The 18,466-nt window shown below is 44.8% G+C and overlaps 1 protein-coding gene across 1 annotated transcript in view; it reads left to right on the top strand.

Moving 5' to 3' along the window:
* The window catches only part of MEI1 (meiotic double-stranded break formation protein 1), a gene marked incomplete at its 5' end in the record, with an annotated part of 47,195 nt that overhangs the window by 682 nt on the left and 28,047 nt on the right, over positions 1 to 18,466 (top strand). Inside the window, 14 exons of the mRNA XM_080352954.1 lie at positions 2,270 to 2,320; positions 4,339 to 4,412; positions 5,092 to 5,197; positions 5,755 to 5,958; positions 7,207 to 7,337; positions 7,786 to 7,900; positions 8,691 to 8,807; positions 9,332 to 9,431; positions 11,953 to 12,087; positions 12,631 to 12,745; positions 14,291 to 14,409; positions 15,466 to 15,607; positions 17,011 to 17,122; positions 17,761 to 17,821. Coding sequence (XP_080209080.1) covers positions 2,270 to 2,320; positions 4,339 to 4,412; positions 5,092 to 5,197; positions 5,755 to 5,958; positions 7,207 to 7,337; positions 7,786 to 7,900; positions 8,691 to 8,807; positions 9,332 to 9,431; positions 11,953 to 12,087; positions 12,631 to 12,745; positions 14,291 to 14,409; positions 15,466 to 15,607; positions 17,011 to 17,122; positions 17,761 to 17,821 — 1,582 coding nt within the window. The remainder of the gene's footprint in view (positions 1 to 2,269; positions 2,321 to 4,338; positions 4,413 to 5,091; positions 5,198 to 5,754; positions 5,959 to 7,206; positions 7,338 to 7,785; positions 7,901 to 8,690; positions 8,808 to 9,331; positions 9,432 to 11,952; positions 12,088 to 12,630; positions 12,746 to 14,290; positions 14,410 to 15,465; positions 15,608 to 17,010; positions 17,123 to 17,760; positions 17,822 to 18,466) is intronic.

Consider the following 18,466-nt stretch of genomic DNA (forward strand, 5'->3'; position numbering starts at 1 on the left):
TGCCAAATTCCATGCTTCCACCATTCTGTGTTAGGTGTGTTATTACTCCCTGTGGAAAACTGCCTCTTGTTTGATTTAGAATACGTTAATTAATTTCCTTATTCGCCAAGGAGCAGGATTAGCATGTTCATAAAGCTCTTGCAATTTTCCAAAGTATCTTGACGTATCTTTAAAGTCTTTCTGGAGAACAGGAGGTGCCTGACATATGACTCTTCCCACAGTGCTCTCCATTCTGGTCCTGTGCCTCAGTGATTTCTCATCTTTCTGAACTATGGCATTATACCAAGATTCATACAGAAATGAAAGTGTGAGCTTGAAAAGGTGTTGCGTGATTTAATATCAAATGTGCAAAATACAAATTTACTTAGTGTTTTTTTTCCCACACAATCACTTTACATTTGTAGAAATTCCTGTAGCCATAGGACTGTAATACCTTCTTCCTCCCGGTGGGTCAGCCTCACCAGCAGGATGTCGGGAAGTGCCTTTCCAGTAACAGACTCTGTGATCTTAAACATCTCTTACTGGTTTCTATTTGTGTAGCAGTGCTGTGGGAAAGGTCTTTGGAACATCTGAAATCTTGAAATCTGAAATGGAGAAGATATAATGATCTAAATGAGGGAACAGTAAGGCAAGGAAGAAAAAAGATGGAGGGTACGAATGTGAGTGCCTTCAAAGAGCAAATATACTGGATTCCTTTAATTCCGTTATCTCATTTCCACATCACAGATAATTGTTATTCTTTGGGGAAAGTGACTTACAAGCCCCTTCCCCTGCCTGACACACTGAATAATTCAAATAGTGTTTTCCCAGTTGATTTCCCAGCACAGTGTTGTGCATATTTTGGAAGCAGCTTTGTTAGAAACAGAACTTCATGCATGTTTAGTTCTCTCCATCACACAAATTTTTACTGAGTGCTGTTTGTGTACATAACCCTATACAGATGTGAAGGGAGTGGTGCTTATGGCCAGTTCACTCCTATAGTATATGACCCTAACACAAAATATCCCAGAAGACTGGGGAGCTGTGCTTGCATTTCAATGCTCTTGTCTGGTTCTAGCAATTTTGTCTCTCTCTTTAAGAAACTGCACAATGGAATGGTTTTGGGACAGCTTTGAGATTTTACTGTACTTGATGTAACTGCTGGAGTGGTTGGAATCCCAGTCTAAGCTTGGGGGTACAAATAATAAAATGTACATTTTGGATAAAGCTTGAACGAACCAAGGATCATTTGGTGCAAGAGTGTAAGAGGGGCCACCAAAGGTTTGAGCAATGCTGTGGAGGAAGTATTAATAGTAAATTCAAGAAAATATACTCATTTTTTGGAGAGAGAATATTAGAATAAGCATAGACAGAAGAAAGAGGTTGAAGAGATGGTGAATTTCTGGTAAGCCCGAATTTCATGCAGCTAATATTGCAATGTTTACTAATGCTGCACGCAGATCTTTTCCAAAGGGTGAGGAAGTTACTGAGGATTGGGCAGATGAGGTAGGAAAGATGTGCTTTCTTCAGCTGCGGTCTCATGACATTGCTTTAGTTGGTCAAATTTCGGAGAGGTTATGGCATCTCCGAAGGGGAGGTAATTTGATTGGGTATGTTGGAACAAGTAGTTTGGTGTGGCGGATGTGGGGGACTGAACCAAGTGCCTGATGCTGTGGATGCCTGAAGTTGAAAGGAGCTGGAAGGTGCAGTTTCTTCTCTGTTGTGGTGTAGTAGCTTATCTTCATACATCCAATCTTATACTCTGCTTGCACAAATGACTTGTGAAGTGGAGCCTTCAGGTTCCATTTAATGTTGGAATAGTTTCCATGTGCTTTAGACCTGCTGTTTAAATTTAGTCTTGGGATTTTCAATACTGTGGAGGGACAATTCATGGTAACCGGTATGAATGGAAGGTAGGACAGTTAGCTGGTCTCTAACTTCTGTCATTCTAGAGTGTTGTAGTTCAGATGTGTGATATTGGTTACACGCAGTGAGATGTGGTGATGGTAGCAGTTATGTATTTAATAATATATGTGAAGCCATTGACCTCAGCTACAAAGTACCTAAAAAATATGCAAGAGAACTGAGTGCCTTCATGTCCCTGTGTCCTGTTTATGGAGGTGTCTTTTGCGATGTTCCCTGAGAACATCCACCTTCCTCTGACAAAGTCAGGCTGATCTCACATGAAGTGGGTAAAACACAACAGTTGTAGAAAAAAAAAAATGCAGCTCTTTTTACTAGAAGGCATTAGAAGCAGGAGTGAGTTCCATGACTGTCGTTTATCTTTTAGGGATGTTGCATACTGTGGAAGACAGTGGTGCCCTGGACCTATTTGCAGAAGGTGAGAGGCAGATGCCATGTCTTGATACTGACAGTTTGTGAATTGGAGTCTGTCTTGGCTGATAATGATAGTGAGATGCTCAGCTTCTACACAGCTTGAATTGGGAAAAAGCATCTCTTTGCTATCAATACAACAGTGACAAGCTCTTCCAATATTTGGGGAAGGGGGAGTGCAAGAAGATATAAATATTTGGCATTTCTCTCTGTGTATGCTATGAATTTAGTGTCGGATCAGTATCAGTGGTAAACAAAGCCTCATCTTTCGACCTGATCGAAGTCTCAAAGCAAATGGAAATTTTCCTATTGGCTTCAGTGGACTTGGGCTCTACTGCTGTCTGCTCAGGACAGAGAGTATTTGGGATTTAGCTGTACAGGCTGCAGATTTCTGTTTGTGAGCAGCCCTTCATTTGAAATCTGAAGGAAATGTCTGCAAGGCTGACAAAGGAATCTCTGCAGTCCAATTAACCTTGGCCATCTCTGCTGAGTCCAGTGATCTTAGCAATGCAATGATTTCTTCCTGTCCAGCCGTGAAAGATGAAAGGAAGCGTGACCAGCTCCTTTCAGAGGGGTTTCAGTTCTCAGGCTTTTGCTTGAAATGATGTTGAAAAGGTGAGAAGTCTTTCTGTTATGTTACCAGTCTGTTGAGAGATGGAGAGTCTCAACCGCAGGAATTTTAGCTTAGTGTTACCTAACTAATACAATCATAGAAACATAGAATCATTTCAGTTGGAAGAGAGCCTCAGAATCATCAAGTCCAACCATAACCTAACTTTAGCACTAAACCACGTCCCTAAGAATCATATCCCTAAGAACTCCTGAAAGTTTTTAGGAATTTTGAGAGTTCCGGACAGGAAAGGGCCACTAAACCATCTGTACATCACCCATCTCAAGATATGACTCTGCTGAGATGTGTAGCTCTTTAGCTAAAGTAGGTCTCCTACATAAACCTCCAGTATTGCCCTGGATATACCAAGAAATTGAGGATCTAGAAGTCTTTGGTATTTTTTTAAATGATGCTTTCCTAGAATACAAATCAAAAGAGTGTGTTTTTCAAATGAGTCATGCCATGACAGCCACATACATCCAAAACAGCCTTATCAAATCCTACGGAACTATGTTCTGCACAGGGTCTCAGTAAGCCGAGTATTGCCAAGACTTTATCTGCTGAATATGCACGTGTCCAGGTTCTAAAAGTATCAGGAGAGTGACTTTGCTTCCTGAAACCATTCCACGGGTATATGTGTGGAGTCAGGGGCAGCCTGCCAGCATCAGACAACTCCTTTGTGATTTTTTTAGGGAAACACCAGGTGATGTGCAGCCCCTGCCTCGTAAACATAGTTTCATGTTTATTCCTTGATTAGGACAGAGCAGACAGAGTTCTTAAAGTTGCAGTGAACCAAGAATAACAGCCCTTACTAGGGGCTGAGAAGGTGATCAGTACCACAAAGGTGACAGGGACCTTGCTTCCTGGCAAGGTGTATGGGCTGACTGCAGTGAGGAGGAAAGACCGCTACTGTAGATAGGGACAGGAGCTCAGGGACAGGTGCAGCCGGGGGAGGAGCTCTCAATCTGCACCTAAGGATACTCAGCAGTTTCAGTTCTGATATCTTCTCTGCGAAAATATGTTTTTAAAGGCCAATTTTCATACTGTAGAAAGCCTGTTTTATTCAATTTCCAGAATTTTTTATGCTTTTAAGCTATGGCTTTGTTTCCTTTCCTTCCCTTCCTAGTTCCTTATGTTTACTTGGTGTTCTGATGCCCAATTTGTTGCTTGCAGTTCATTTCCACACATGGTTTGTAGTGTTGCTAGAGCAGGACTGCTGTAATGTTGCTGCGGAGAGCCTGAGCTGGGCGATCAGAAGTAACAGCACTGGGAATATCGATGTTACCCTGCTCTCTCAGCACCTTCGTGCTCATTTAATTTCTAAGCTCTTTACTTGCTGCTCTGCTAAAGCCCCATGGAAGATGGATTGTGAGCGCTCTTCGGTGTGAATTACTGATCCTGTTTCTTCTGCCTAGTTCTGGTGCGGCTTGTAGTGGAGCTGAAGTCAGAACAGTACTTACGCTGCATTTTGGATGAAAGCCAAAAAGAGGTCAGTGAAGATGAATTCCTTGCCCTTCCTTTCAATCTTTCAGAGCTTGAGGAGATGGGAACAAGTGGCCCTGCAAGACTGCAGCTACTGCAGTGGGATGTGGCCTCTGCTGTGGTGGGATGTCCTAGTGCCCGCTCCCCTGCTGTGATTTTGCCAGTGTCGATGTCTACCCTGGAGTTTTCCTATTGCTTCCATGACACCATACAGCCATATGGCTTCATGATGTTCTTGTGAAGCTGTGTGGCTTCCCCAGATTCCTCTTTTTTTCCCCTCACCATTTCAGAGATATGAGGTGCTTGCCCAGCCTGTGCTGTGGGCTCTTGCTGTCTTCACTCCTAAGTTTGTGATGGCCCTATGAGGTAAAAAAAAATAAATTGAAATAGCGAAAGTGAGGAGAAGTTCAACTGGTTCAGCTGCTCATGTAAGAGCTGGAGGGGAGAGAGAGGAAAAGGAGCAAAACCCGAAATTTCTCAGAATAATTAAAAGGTGTTTTGAAGACTTAGTGGTGTGGTCAGGCTTTTCCTGTGGTTTATCCTAAGTGGTGAAGAGGACCCAGCTTAAGAAAAGATCCTGTTCTGGAGCATTATACATCAAAGTGAGCTTGCTGTTTTGTGTGCATTTCTACCTTTGGACTGTATCCTCACCAGTCAAACATTCCATTTCTCTGTCTCTCCTACAGCTGTGCAAAGCAACTACCATGAGGGGCAGCCTGCCCACATTCGCTCTCTTGGGCATGCTGGCAGATGCCATCCCAGGCTTTGCTGATATACTGGTGGTAGAGCACAGTGAGTAATGTGCTGTGTCCCACTGAAGGGTAGTGGTCACAGCCCTAATAAACATATGCATGTGTGCACCCTATCGTCCTCCATGTGAATTCAGAAAGGTCACACGAAAAGCCTGTCCAGAAGTCAGAGTGGCATTTGGGCCTCCTGGGTTGCAGGTCAGGACCTTCACAGCAGGCTTCTTGTGTGCTCTAAGCTAGCCTGGCAAAACCAGCCTCTTTGAACTGGGGCTTGTGGGTCTGCCCCACAGACAATATACATTTAGTTTTTCTTTCCTTGGTCCAACCCCTGGGGGTCTGGTGAGTGAGCTTAGCTGTTTGTGGAAGTAGCTGGGATGATGGATCTTCACATGGTGAACAGCCAGCTTCTCTAGCCATTTATTACTGTATCTCTGCTCAGGATGGGTGCTGGTGAGCACATCACCTAATTGTGACATTCATTCATCTGCACACACCAGTCTGCCCAGTGGGCCTTTGCAAGTTTTCAAGGGAAATAGGTTGGTGCTTTTAAAAAGTCAGTTCATTGGTGTGAATGTTTGCTGTTTCTGTTCCTCATGCTAGGTAATTTAGTGGACCACATGCTGATGGGTTTGACATACCCAAATGAATCTATAAAGGCTGCTGTCTGCTACTTGTATGGCAAGCTATACTCCTCTCCTGTTGGCACAGAGCGGCTCTCAGCACACTTTGAGGAAAGGCTGTGTGGTCTCTTCTTGAAGGCCTTGGGGCGTGCACAGACGAAGGAGCTGCAGGTTAATTGTTTGGGTAAGGCATTGCTGAGGGAAACTGCAAGGTGCGAGGGAAGGCTCAGAATGAGGAGGAAATCCTTGGGTGGTGTAGACTCTTTAGTGTCGATTGTTCCCCAGAATGCTTGTCTGAAGCATTCAAGCCTTTCTGTTAATCCATAGCAATCAAAAAAGCCCAGACCTGCTGCTGAGCTCCCCCAGCCCTCCGTTGTCCCTCAAGCCCCATGTTTGCTTAGCACTGACTAATCTTCAGAGTCTCTTCAGAGTTTGCACTGCGGCCCGGCCTGTCTCAATGGGACGCTGTCATCCTAGGAACAGACCATCCCTCAAAGTGTCTGAATGCAAACACTATGCATGGACAGGCAGGTTTTGCAGAGCAGTGGGATGGAGTCTAACAGATACGGTCTTCAGATGTGGGGCATCACGTTATTTAGGTTAGAAAGCTAATGTGGAAGTAGTGCTTTCTTGCATTTATGCTTCCAACTGCACTTATCAACTGTTGCTGAGAGCACCATTTTGGCCTTTCTGACATTGTTTGCTTGTAAACCATCCAGAGAATTCCTTTTTCTTGTAGGAGATAAGCAGGAACTGGATTGCTCCTCAGATCATCTACTCAGCTAATAGAAATGGATGATGATTCCTTTGAAAGTAGAATTCTATAGCTCAGATGATACCCCTTGTGAATTTGTACTGACATATACTGATGATTTGCATCAATACTTGTAGCAGTGCTCTATACTTTTATACTGAAGGCTTTTTTTTAACGTGTGGATATCCCTTAGCTAAATACAGCTGTTTCAGTAAAAGCCTGTGAAAGTAGAAGGGGAAGATAAATGCCAGTTCTCTAGGAAGTAGTCCAGGGAAAATGTCTAGTTATTGTTGGGTCACTGGCTCTAGTCTGGAGAAAAATTCAAGGCAAGAGCTCTCCCAAGAAGCAGTTTGAAGGCTGGGTACTGGAGAACAGAAAAGGATTTGAGTAGAGTGCTCCTGAGATCATGTACCTGTGCACACACACACCTCTGAGAAGGAACAGGGAGCATCAGACTGAGCAAAAAGCATCAGCAACAAGGGGTTGCAAGACATGGGGCTCATGGCAGTATCTGGGGACACAGTGAGAAGAAGCTCCCTAAACTGGAGGCGAGGGTCTTTGTTAGGAGTGCAGGAAAGGGGAGGAATTTCGCGACAAGTCTTGGGCAATAGATACTCCTGTGTTAATATAACCCTGCTGTGCCCAGTGTGGTGCTCATTCTTGCTCCCAATTTTTCAGGTTTGCTAAAGGAGCTGCTGAAATCTGACCATTTTGTATCCATTCTTATGAATAATTCAAGGACAGAGGAGGAGTCTGAGAACCCTGACTTTTTAGGAGGGGAACATCCACTGCCGCTTGTTCTCAAAAAGGTGATCGCTGAAGTGGTAGTGAATTGTTGGTAGATGTAAAGAATTTTCTGACCTGTATTGAAGCTTTATCGGAGGCATTTGAGTATACTGACACCAACACCAGCAATAGAGCCTGCAGTGGGAAATGGGGACATTACTCCATCTTACTCATGGCCTCAGCTGATTTTACTCACTCACACTTGAGGTCTGATACAGCACTTGTAGTGCCAGCATGATGAAGTGTGGGACAGAGCTATTCTTACTCATAATCTTCCCTGTTGTGGTTTTCACTTTGCATTTGTTGAGTGTATTTGGTCCAGTGTTTTGTCTTGCCTTAGCAAGTTTATTCTGTGAAATACATACCAAAAGAGAGATCTTCATTTACATTTTAAATTTTAAAATGCAGAGGAAACTGTTTGCATCTACATAGTTGACTCCCTCTCTCCTTTTGACTTTTGTTTCTCAACAGCTTTTATTGACCAGAGATGAAATTTTACAGGCAGCAAGTGCTCACTGTGTGGCTGCAGTGCTGGTTCACTCGCCCAGCAGATATGCTCCTCCTTTTATCCATGCAGATGTCCCAGGTGAAGAAATGGGGTAGCATCTTATTGTTCATCTCCCAATATCAAAGCGCTCCCTGGCTGTTTGTTTTAGGAATCGGTCTGGTTTTGTGAAATCCACTCATGGCATAATGTGTGCTGTGACCATTTTGTACCAGTAAATGTGATTTTAGGAATGGGAGAGTAAGTTTTCAACTGGAAGTGTAAGAGCAGGTGTCAGCTGTCGGAATGAAGTTTCCACATCAAGAATTCGAATGAGTCCTTGAGGTCATGGTCCCTCTTGCAGTATACGTGCAAAGCCTAAACGGATTTAAGTTCAGTCTTAATCCACTAAATGTTGTAAATTTGCACAGAATTTCATCTAGGATTTAGCTTTCGAATCTGGCTGTGGGAGATGGTTTATTACATCTCTGTAATCCCAAAAGACAGAAATGCTTTCATTTTACAAATTCTTTGGGAGAAGTAAAAAAAAGACCACTGCATCTCTAGTAAAGCTTGCTTTGTGGCTTTTCATTTGTGCCAAAGGCTGGAGCCACAATTCAGCTCCTGCCTGCTGAGTTTGTGCTGGGAAGACACCTGCCTGTGGGACTCTGCTCTCCAGTCACCTTATTTTGAAGACTGGCATACCCCGAAGCGTCCACTCCATTCTTCATTCCTGCTATTTTATGACACATCCATTCTCCCTGTGGCTGTGGCTGTTGCTGTGCTTCCTTGTTTCCTCTTCCTTCCTCTGCTCTGTTCCAGGAGCAGCTGTGCCATGCGGCGAGCAGGCTGCCTCTTACCAGCGTGACCATACTTGTGTGTGTGTTTGCAGAATTCCTGTTTGAGTGTCTCTCGTGCAACAGTGAAATTCTCATCTGGTCAGTGTATTGCTGCCTGCTTCTCCTAACTGAAGAGCGCCTTTTCTTCTCAAAGTGTCACACAGTCTATGGTGAGTCATTAGTGTTCCTGACAGAGTGACTACAGTAATACTGTGGGCATTTTTTGTGCCTCTAGTTGAATTTCAATGCTTCACATAAAACCACAATCAGGATGGAAAAGGTCTGGAAATGAGTACCCATCAGACATGTTTGTGATGTCCAACATAGATTGGATTTACAGTGTCACTGTTCTAATGAATTCCTGATGAGTCTCTATCCATTATAATAGCCAATTATCATGACTGACACTACCTGAGTTACTATTAAGTGTTTCTGAGTTACTATTAAGTGTTTCCAAGAGTGGATTTAAGAAGAAGGGCCAAATTCCTTCTGTTCTTGTGGACTTTCCTCTATCAGTGGAGGCTGAGCCTATTATAATGGATCCGAGTGAATGTGATGTATTGGGCAGTTGTTTCTGTCAGTGGTTCAGAAGAATAATTGTTCAAATCTTCCTTCCTTTTAAAAATTCATTTTGCTTCCGTCCTGGAATCTTGGATATTAAATGCCCTTTGTGACTTCTCTTGCACATGTGCAGGCATTGAGTCTCTGGTGAGGAGTCTCCAAGACATCCTGCAGCTGAACAATGTGGAACTGCACAAGCAGGGGCTCCTGCTCTTCACTGAAATACTGAAACGGTAAGGGAATGCCCCCACCAGCCTTGCCCAGGCAGTTTGGTGCCCCAAAATATAGGCTGTGGTGCTTTTCCTTTTTAAGTTTTTTTGTCTAAGGCCAAATATCTACACCCCGAGAACCTTTGTGTTTGAAAGATATTGCTGAACAAATGCATCTCCCTTTTTCTTGTGAAGAAGGGCCTGATGGTTGCTTCTGAACCTCCCAGCTTGTCGTCTTTGTGCATGCATCCACCGGTATGTCTGTCTCTTCCTGCTTCCTTCCCAGTCTGGGGAGTGAAATCTCCTTTCCAGCTGTAGGTGAAGCAGGAGAGAATGCGAGGAAGGTCCAGGCATATGTAAGCAGGCCGGCTCCCGCTAAGTGCATCTCTGTGACAAAACCGAGCATGCAAATTCTGTGGCTTCTAGTCCTGTGTCTTTGATCTGAGCTAAACTGAAACAGCAAAAACAAATTCCAGGCTGAAATATTAATGTCTTCTGTCACTTTTTTCCTCTTGTTTTCTGCTAAGGAATAACACACCCAGGCTTGTTTTTCTTCTGTGCTTCCTGTTCTTGCCTCTATGATCTTGTTCCCGTCCTGTCATGCTAGTGACAGTCTTGTTTTTGCCACTTAGTTCCCCCAAGAGAGCCCTTGAGCTGAATTTTGGAAATGTCATAGTCAATTTTGTAGCAAGTAGCAGGGTAAAAAGGAGAAGGAGAGGCAGCAGTGCTAGAACAGTGTGATGATGCCAGTGTGGGATCTGTCAAAAAGAGAAACCAGGATGTGGGAAACACTAATTACAGCATTTATGCTTGTAAAACAAAGAGAACACTCTGTGCAATTACTCTCATTTTCTAGCACACACATTCTGTTTCTCTGGGCTTTGCCTTAGAAAGGATGTTTTATTTAAAACTGTCTTGTAGTGGGGAAAGGGGTCTCATCCTGGAACCTCTCCTCTTAGTTTTTCCTTGCAGCTGGACTCTTCTTTTGTAGGTGAGCCCCACACTCTGGTGTTGTCCAAGCAGGACGTACTGCTCCCCTTGGCAGCGTGTCAGAAATGGTGGGCGGCTCTCCCGGCAGTGCCCTTTGTCTCTCCCAGGACGACCAGGGGGGCAGGCACGGTTTGGGGCCCAAAGACGAGAGGCTGCAGGAAGCTGGAAGAGTGCCGTCCTTCACACTTTTCTCCCAGGCCCCGAAGCCATCATAATGCACCATATTGCAAGTGGGTTTATGCCTCTTGAGTGAGTCAGCAATACTCCTCCATTCCTCCCTGTGTGAGTCAGTGAAGACTTTTTTTTTCCTCTGGTGTGTTTTACTTCAGAAGGCCAGTGATTAAAGAAAGGAAATACGGAGGATTAATAGCATTACAGTATAAGTAGAAACAATTTGGGAGTTCAGCACATCACTTATGGCTTAGGCCAGAGGCTGCTCCAGGTGCCTGAGTTCCACAAGGCCTTTTCCTTGCCTTGCCCGCCTTGCAGCTTTTTCTCACAGCAGAACGTGAGGTGACTGCCGAGCTGGGTTTAATCCCACTGAGTGACTAAAAAGCGTGGTTCTGCCTCTGTTCACTTTTTGCCCTCTAGCTGGGCTACCAGTGTAATTTCTGCTGAAATTCATTTTCCTTTCCCATTTGTGCATGGGAACATGTGCTCCTGGCTTGCTATAGTCAGGCACGTCTGTGAAAACTGAATAACAGTGAATACTTTTGGCTTCCAAGTCTGGCTTCTGTCATGCTGTGCTGTTTTTCTTGTTTCACTTCGGAGAGGCCCTCTGGCAGGCTGTTAGTGCCTCTTGTCCACATGTAGCTGCCTGTCTTCCCGCGACTGTACCTGACTTGCCAGGAGCCAAATGAGCACAGTCTGCCATTTACACAGTTCTGCCCAATAATGCGATTAGTGGCTTGTCATCCCTCCGTGCTTTCCTGCTAAATGCTCAAAGGTATTGGGCCACAAGTTGATGAGATGACCAAAATGTTCCCGATCAAGAAGAATTGTTGAAACAGTTGGATTATGTTTATTTTCCTGATTTCTTTTCAAGTTCCAGAAACTCCCTGTCCTTCTGGCAGCATCTGGCATTAAGCAGTGCTATAGGACTGTGAGAGAAGCTATTCTCATGGCATCATCCTTGTTCTAGGATGGTGGTGTTTGCTTGTTTACTCAGAAATATGAATTGCCAGATGAACCTGAAAATGCCAGAGCAGATGGCCTCAGCATCAAGTCCTAGGCAGAGAGATCACTGTATTTGGCAAAGCCTGTTTTTTCTTATGCTTCTCATGTCAGCGTTCACTGGTGCAGTCACACAGTTATGCAGGCCGTGGGTTTTTTCATCATAATAGGGCTACAGACCTGCTGAAGCTCACTCTTTGTAGCAAAACCCTCCACCTGCTCAAGTTTGAGACTACCTGCTTGAGCGCAGCTGGCTCTGAATACTGAAAAGCATTGCTGGAACCACATGGCTCAGCTGTCCATTTGGTGAAATGAAGAGGGAGCAGTACAGTTACTTAACTCTGACAATATTATCCTTGCTTACTCTGTTTCCTCTTCACAGGCAGCCAGTGGAAATCAAATTATTCACAAACCGAGGTGTATGTATAGAAGCCATTGATGTTTTGATGGAGACAGTGAACTGCCCTGTGCTCGAGGTGGTGGTGGAGGCTGTGAGAGCTGTGGCAGCTTTCCTGAGGTAGGCAGGAACGAATTTGCAGGCTTTTCTTCAGATAGATCTGTTGATACTGCGTTGGTCTCTACGGTTCCCCTGTGGCTGTGTGGGTGAGTGTGCTCTGTAGTGGGACTTCTGGCTGTGACAGGCGTGGGCACAGCAGAGCTGGCTTCCCACCCACCTTAAAGCACTGCCAGGGCAATGAAGCTGTGGTGGGCAGCAAGATGCTGCAGCAAGGACCTGGCGTCCCAGGCAGGCTCATACTGCGGCTGTGGTGGCTTTGCCACTCTGTGCCCCATCTGGATACATAAGAGCAAGCTAAGATGTGCACAGGCATGTCCTTCCTGGCTGTGGTGGGAGCGAACAGTGAGTGCAGTGAGAGTGTGTTTGGGCACACATCTGGATGAAGGCACTTTTCAGATATTGTGACCTTAGTGTGCTGTGCTGGAGAGAAGTGGCAATGGTATGATGCTGTCAGAAGAGCAGTTATTTCTGCTGGTGTTGCCTTCCCAGGTGGAATTTCCCCAGCAGGGAATGTGCATGCTGTCTTTCTCTCTGCTTGTTCAGGAAGGACCATCTGAGCTCCCCTCCAGTCCCATATGAAGAGCTGCAGAAGCTGCTGGAGGCAATGCTGAAGCGATGTGCTGACTTCTCCCCACCACAGAGTAGCAAGAGGCATGCAGTAAGTCCAAAGTTGTTGTTTCTTTTTGGTAGAACCAAGAAGGACATGGATGATCCTCCTAGTGTGCTATGTGGATGTCATATATATGTTCTCTCCCCTTACCCTACGGCTGTTGGGTTCTCTGGTGTTTCTTTTGATCCTCATGCCTTGAGATGGTACTAGTCTTTGTCTTTGGAGTAGCTGAAGGTCGATGCTGGTGAATGTTGTCTTTCTAAATCAGTGAAGATTTGTGGGGCACCGCTTCAGTGTGCTGCTCTGTTTATGTGTCCAACACTCCAAGGTCATTTGAACTTCCCCTTCTTCAGGTCCCCACCTTGTAGGCTCTGTTGGACACACTATTTTTTTGGCAATGAACATCTCTTGCTATGCCTTTAGATCAAGAGGATAACCATGTATGCACTGTGATGCCTCAGCAAGGGAGCTGTTAGCCATTCTTCAAACTGCAAATCCTGTCGTGTTCCTGGAATATGCAGTTACTGTGATGTGCTGCTGGGACCTACACACCTCTGAGGAGAGCCACCATTACAGGTGGCTCGTGAAGAGGCAAGGAATGAGCCTTCTTGCTCTAGGCTCAGGGCCATATATGTTCAGATCACATGTCTGCAGTGGCAAGAGCGTCTTGCTGGAGCATCAGAGCTCCAAATGCTTGCTGAACTATCTTTAGGCCCAATTTATGTGGTATGAGTTGTCTTGTCTGCCTGGAAAAAACAGAACTGCTTTCTGCCCCACAGGCAAGTGTTGGTCAGTCTGTTTGCAAACACAGAGAGCTTGGTGTCCCATTCAGAATAAGGAGTTTTACAGGAAGGAAATTAGGCAGATGGGAAGGACATCCAGGCTTTCTTTCATGGGAGAAAATGGGAAATTGTTGTACTTGTATGAAGATGTCTCAAATGGGGAAAGAGAAGGAGCTCTGAACTGCCAGGCACCAATGTGTCACTGTGTCCTTCTCTGATAGCATTCAGAGGACACCACCACAACAGTTTAAGATTTAAAGGCAGATTTTTAATTCCAAGTGGGTCTCAGTTTGGGCAAATGATTAGCTCTAGCACTGCATTTGGCTTCTGGCTGAACTCAGTAGGATGCTGTGTGGGAACAAGAGCTGGCACATGGATAGTTGCTTCAAATCTGAGCCCAAGTAGAGAACTTCTAAGATTTCAGTGCCGAGCAGGGGGAGGAACTGTTCAGTGTTGTCTGGAAAGTAACTGGAAGAAACAACATTTAAAAAATATATTGAGAGTTTTCCCAGAAAGGCAGGAAGCTCCATTCACTGAGCCATTTAAAACTCAGATTAAATGAAGCCATGGCAATAGAGACTGTAAAGATGGGACAGTGGAGAACTAGTAGCTCTGTAGCTCTGTCTTCCCTAGCAAGAGCACAAAAGCTCTCTATCTCTGCCCTCCTAGGAAAGCACAATAGTGAAAAAGTAGATATGTAAAATAAGTGAGTGAAGGGAAATCTGCTGTCCCTTCCACTGCTGGTATCTGAGAAGAAAGCAATTTTTCCAACAGGGAACATAAGGATTTGAAAGCTTCTCTTCTTTGACAGGGTGATCTCCTATTCTCAGTGTCTCAGAGTCACCCAGCAAACATAAATCTTTGCAGAGTTCCTCAGAGACAGGGCCAGTTATTGCTCAACACACTGGAAAGTTTCAGAAATGCTTGCAGGTGAGGACAAGTCAGGGGACTGGAGGGGTGGGTGTTGTGTGTGTCCATGTTCATCCATCCTTCTGTTCTTGTAACTGAGTTTCTCTATCCAACCCCATCACTAAAATAACACAGGTGAGTTCAACGCATGGCACTTGTTGGTGAAACAACAGGAGGAGGGATATGTAGTGATAGTGAAAATTTTGTGACACCTGTGTGTGTCTCCCAAGAAAATTGCCTAGGACCTATGAGTTTATTTCATGTCTTTGGCCTTGGAGTAACTGCTTGAAAATTAGCCAAAACTGGTGATGATGTAAGTTTGGAGGGTACATGTGAAGCCATATTCCTGTGCCCTGAGACATGTGGTTTCAGTGCTGGAAGGGATTAACCATTGAACAAATGTGCATCTGCTCCAGATGCTGGCCTTGGATTTTCTCATGTTTGTGACCTGTTAGCGCAAGTGGGTTTATAGGCACCAACCTTTCCTGTTTTGCTGCATGAGAGCTCTCTCCCACCCTTAGCTGCACAGCTGACGGTGGTAGATGAGTTTGTGTATGAATCTGAACCTGTTGTTAGGGCAGTCTGGCCAACTGAGTTATTTTGCCGACTTGCATTTGGCTTGGTCAAGGTAACTCAGTCAGAAGCACGTGTCCCTGTCTGCACTGACACAGTGTCTTGGGGTGGTGTTATAGGGCTCTCGGGTTCTGTGATGATTTTTACCTCAGCTGAATGGTCCCCTGGCTGATTTTCATGAGGTTTGCTGTGTTGTGCTCCAGGCACTCTGGCTGGGCTGAGAACCTGTAGTCTTACCACACTGGGGTTTCCCACAGCAGATACTTTATTCACAGAAGCTGGGTCTTGCTTTCCCAATTTGTACTGTTGTGCAACATTGCTGACTTATAATACCTTCACTCAAGAGGTAACTCTGTGTGATTGCCAGATTCCTGTGTTTCCAACCCATGAAGTTTTGTGAGATCCTTAATGGCTGAAGTTGTCATGGAAATGTAGTATCTCCTGACTTCCTTTACAGAGTGAGGAGGATTCCTCTCTCCTGTGGTATCCACTGTGTGTTTGTAGGTTAGCAGTGGAATTCCAGAGTGACCCCATGGCCCAGGAGAATGCTTTCACTGCCCCCAACTCTAAAAGTAAAGACACTCTGAGCAACTTCTCTGAGTTCCTGTTGAGGATTTGTGACAGTCTCTGCATCCCCATGGTCATGGTAAGGTTTATTTTGAACTTGGTGTCCTCCTTGGGTATCTGGAAAGGTGCTTTCAAGCACCAGGAGTAGATTGCACAAACATGGGTTTTTTTTTGTGAAGAGAGCATGCATGGTAAACCCAGAACAGCTGTGGCATTTGCCACCTCTCCAGAGCCAAATGTGACATTATGCAGTTAATGCAAAATGGGAGTGTACTGTCTCAGAGGGTGGAGAAATTCATAAAGCTTCCATGTAGGTGGCAGTGTCTTTCTTCAGACAGTTCAGTCCCCATAGTTTACCTGCCATGCTGTCTAATCTATGGCAGCTCTGGATGTTGCCTAAAACTAAGAGTGCCTGAACTGTTGTTTCCCCTTCTGCCACTTTTTCAAAACTTGCCTGTGTCCCAGAAAGCAGAGGTATTTTGCACCTGCAATTTCATTTTCATGCTTCTTTCCAGAAGGTGTTGAGGAGGCTGCCCAGGCTACACAACAAGGGCATTACTAAGCATTGTGCCTTAGTAAGGCCAGGGACACGGTTTAAAAACAGCTGTGGAGAGTCACATGTGTTTTAGTGCTTCATACAGACCTGTCACTAGGACACTTTGAGCAGAACTGTCGAAGTAATGGGACTTTTGGGTTATAAACATTGAGTAAATTTTGCCTGTGCTTTGCCACAGGCTCAGGTGTATGGATTCTTCAGTTGTTGGGAGCTTGAAGATGTTTTGTTTTGTGTTTTCTTCACCAGTCTCTTGCTGGGCAGCTGCAGTGGCATTGCTGTTCTACTCCCTCAAGGGAGGGTGCAGCGCATGTCCAGTTTAGCAAAACTGGCGTCAGTGTGCTGTTTCTTGCTCATTGAGCTTGGGTAAAAATTAATGGACTGTGAGAAAATTGTCCAGTGACCTTCCACAAGAGTGAGTTGAGTCATTGTGTTCTAAACAGTTTCAGGCTGGACTCTGTAGAGAGCTTAAACACCTGTGTTTGCCACTACACAACAAAATGCTGAAGCACAGATGTGTTATTGAAGTCAGCTGCACTTAAGCATATGTCCTGTGTTGTACACCACGCTGGAGAATTACCCACCAGACCTGTAAGAGCAGTTACATCCAGGGTAACACGGGCAGTAATGTCTGTGGCCGTGCATTAGGGCCTGGCTGGTTGCCAGCTGGAATTAGGACCAAGCGTCTTGTTTGATGTCATGTCTGACAGAGTTAGCAGCAGAACTCATCACTTTGGCTGAGGGAGCGTTAGTCGCTTTCAAAGTGCTCTGTAAGCCTGTGGACTTGCTGCCAGGCTTTTTGGTAGAAGAACGGTTACTCTGTTTGGATTTAGAAATCTAATTTTCTGGGCAGGCAGGAGGCAGGAAGAAAGCTGCTGCTTTCTTTATTTACTGCATATCATGCACCTGATCTTTTCTTCCTTCCACAGAACTACCTGGAAAGGGCTGTCAGCCCATCAATGATGGAGATTTTCATCTCAACCCTTAACACCCTCTTTACAGTGGTGCCAAACATGCGGAATAAGTTCTCCAAAAAGCTGGGTATGGGGGTAGCATGGGATCGTGTTTTCTGTGCTCTTAACTAAACTGATGGAACTTGCTGCTACTGCATATTGCTGAGGCAATGAGCGTAACAAGACTTTATGTGGAGGATTATATTACATGTTTATATGAGTAAGAATAGAGTGTGCAGTCATGTTCAGCAGGATGAAGAAGTTATTTGGTCTAGCAATGGTGATGGGACAGATTTTATTTTAGATAAATAAGTTGCATCAGCTTTACTCTTTCTTCTGGAATATTCGGAATTGGCCTTTCCTGTAAACAGGGATTACACTGGAATTGGTGGTGGGATTTTACTATGGAGAACTCCTGTTTACTCTGTGTATTCCTTATGCTTTGCACATCAGAGAGGTGATTTATGGAATTCCTCTATTCTAAACATGCAAAGCTGCTGAATCTTCTCTTCTTCTGAGAAAATGAATGAATCTCTGCTCCAAACCAAACTCTGAGTAATTTGAATTGTGAGAGAAGGCCTAACAAAGATGTTCTTACTGAGATGGCCTGCCCTGTTCCCTGGGCTTGTGTGGAGATGTGTGGGGATGGTTACGGGACCTGCCTACTCTTCCCTTATTGTACATGTTCTGTGCCCCTTTGTCATTCCTATCTTGCTTTCTTTCTAGCATCCTCCTCCTTCATACGACTGACATTGGAGCTGAAGGCCAGATTTTGCTCCGTGCAAAGGTATCATGATGTGCATATTGTGACTAAAAAAATTCCAGATGGGAAGGCAGATCATGCCTTATCTAATGCACCTGATTAGGCAAGACAGGAGGCTGAAAGACTCAAGAGTGGTTGAAGTCTTACTGCAAAATGTAAACAGCAACTGAGAATGGAAAAGCTGATGTGGGAGAAGGGAGAAGCAGTCGGGTAGGGGGCGGCTGGATTTACACAGTGGTGTGAGAATTCTGTGCTCCGTTGTGAGCTGTGCAGATAGAGATAAAGCAGCCTGACTTTGGAGTAGCCAAGTCAGTGGGTGTTTCAAAAAGAAGTAACAGTAGCATCAGTTCTATCTGAGCTCTGGCTGCCTAGGCACACATTACCACTATATTTTTTCCTTGTGGTGTGATAATGTGTAAGAAATGGGAGGGAGGAGTAAAACTTCAACAACAGATATTGCAAAGGGTCTTGTATAGCAGAGGCTATGATTTCCAGGGTGATGAGCACTTGGAGACACTCTCTGTGTGTCTGCAGAGGTGTTTTACCTTCTCTTTCCTGTGACTGCATCTCATTAAAAGGGTAAACAAACTACATGTCACCTCTAGTCCAAATTACCACTGTGGAAGTTAGAGGATGTTTGTGCCTGTGAATTGTGGTGGGGGGGAGTGA

Source organism: Nesoenas mayeri, assembly GCF_963082525.1.
Source record: "Nesoenas mayeri genome assembly, chromosome: 1".
NCBI classification, from domain to species: domain Eukaryota; kingdom Metazoa; phylum Chordata; class Aves; order Columbiformes; family Columbidae; genus Nesoenas; species Nesoenas mayeri.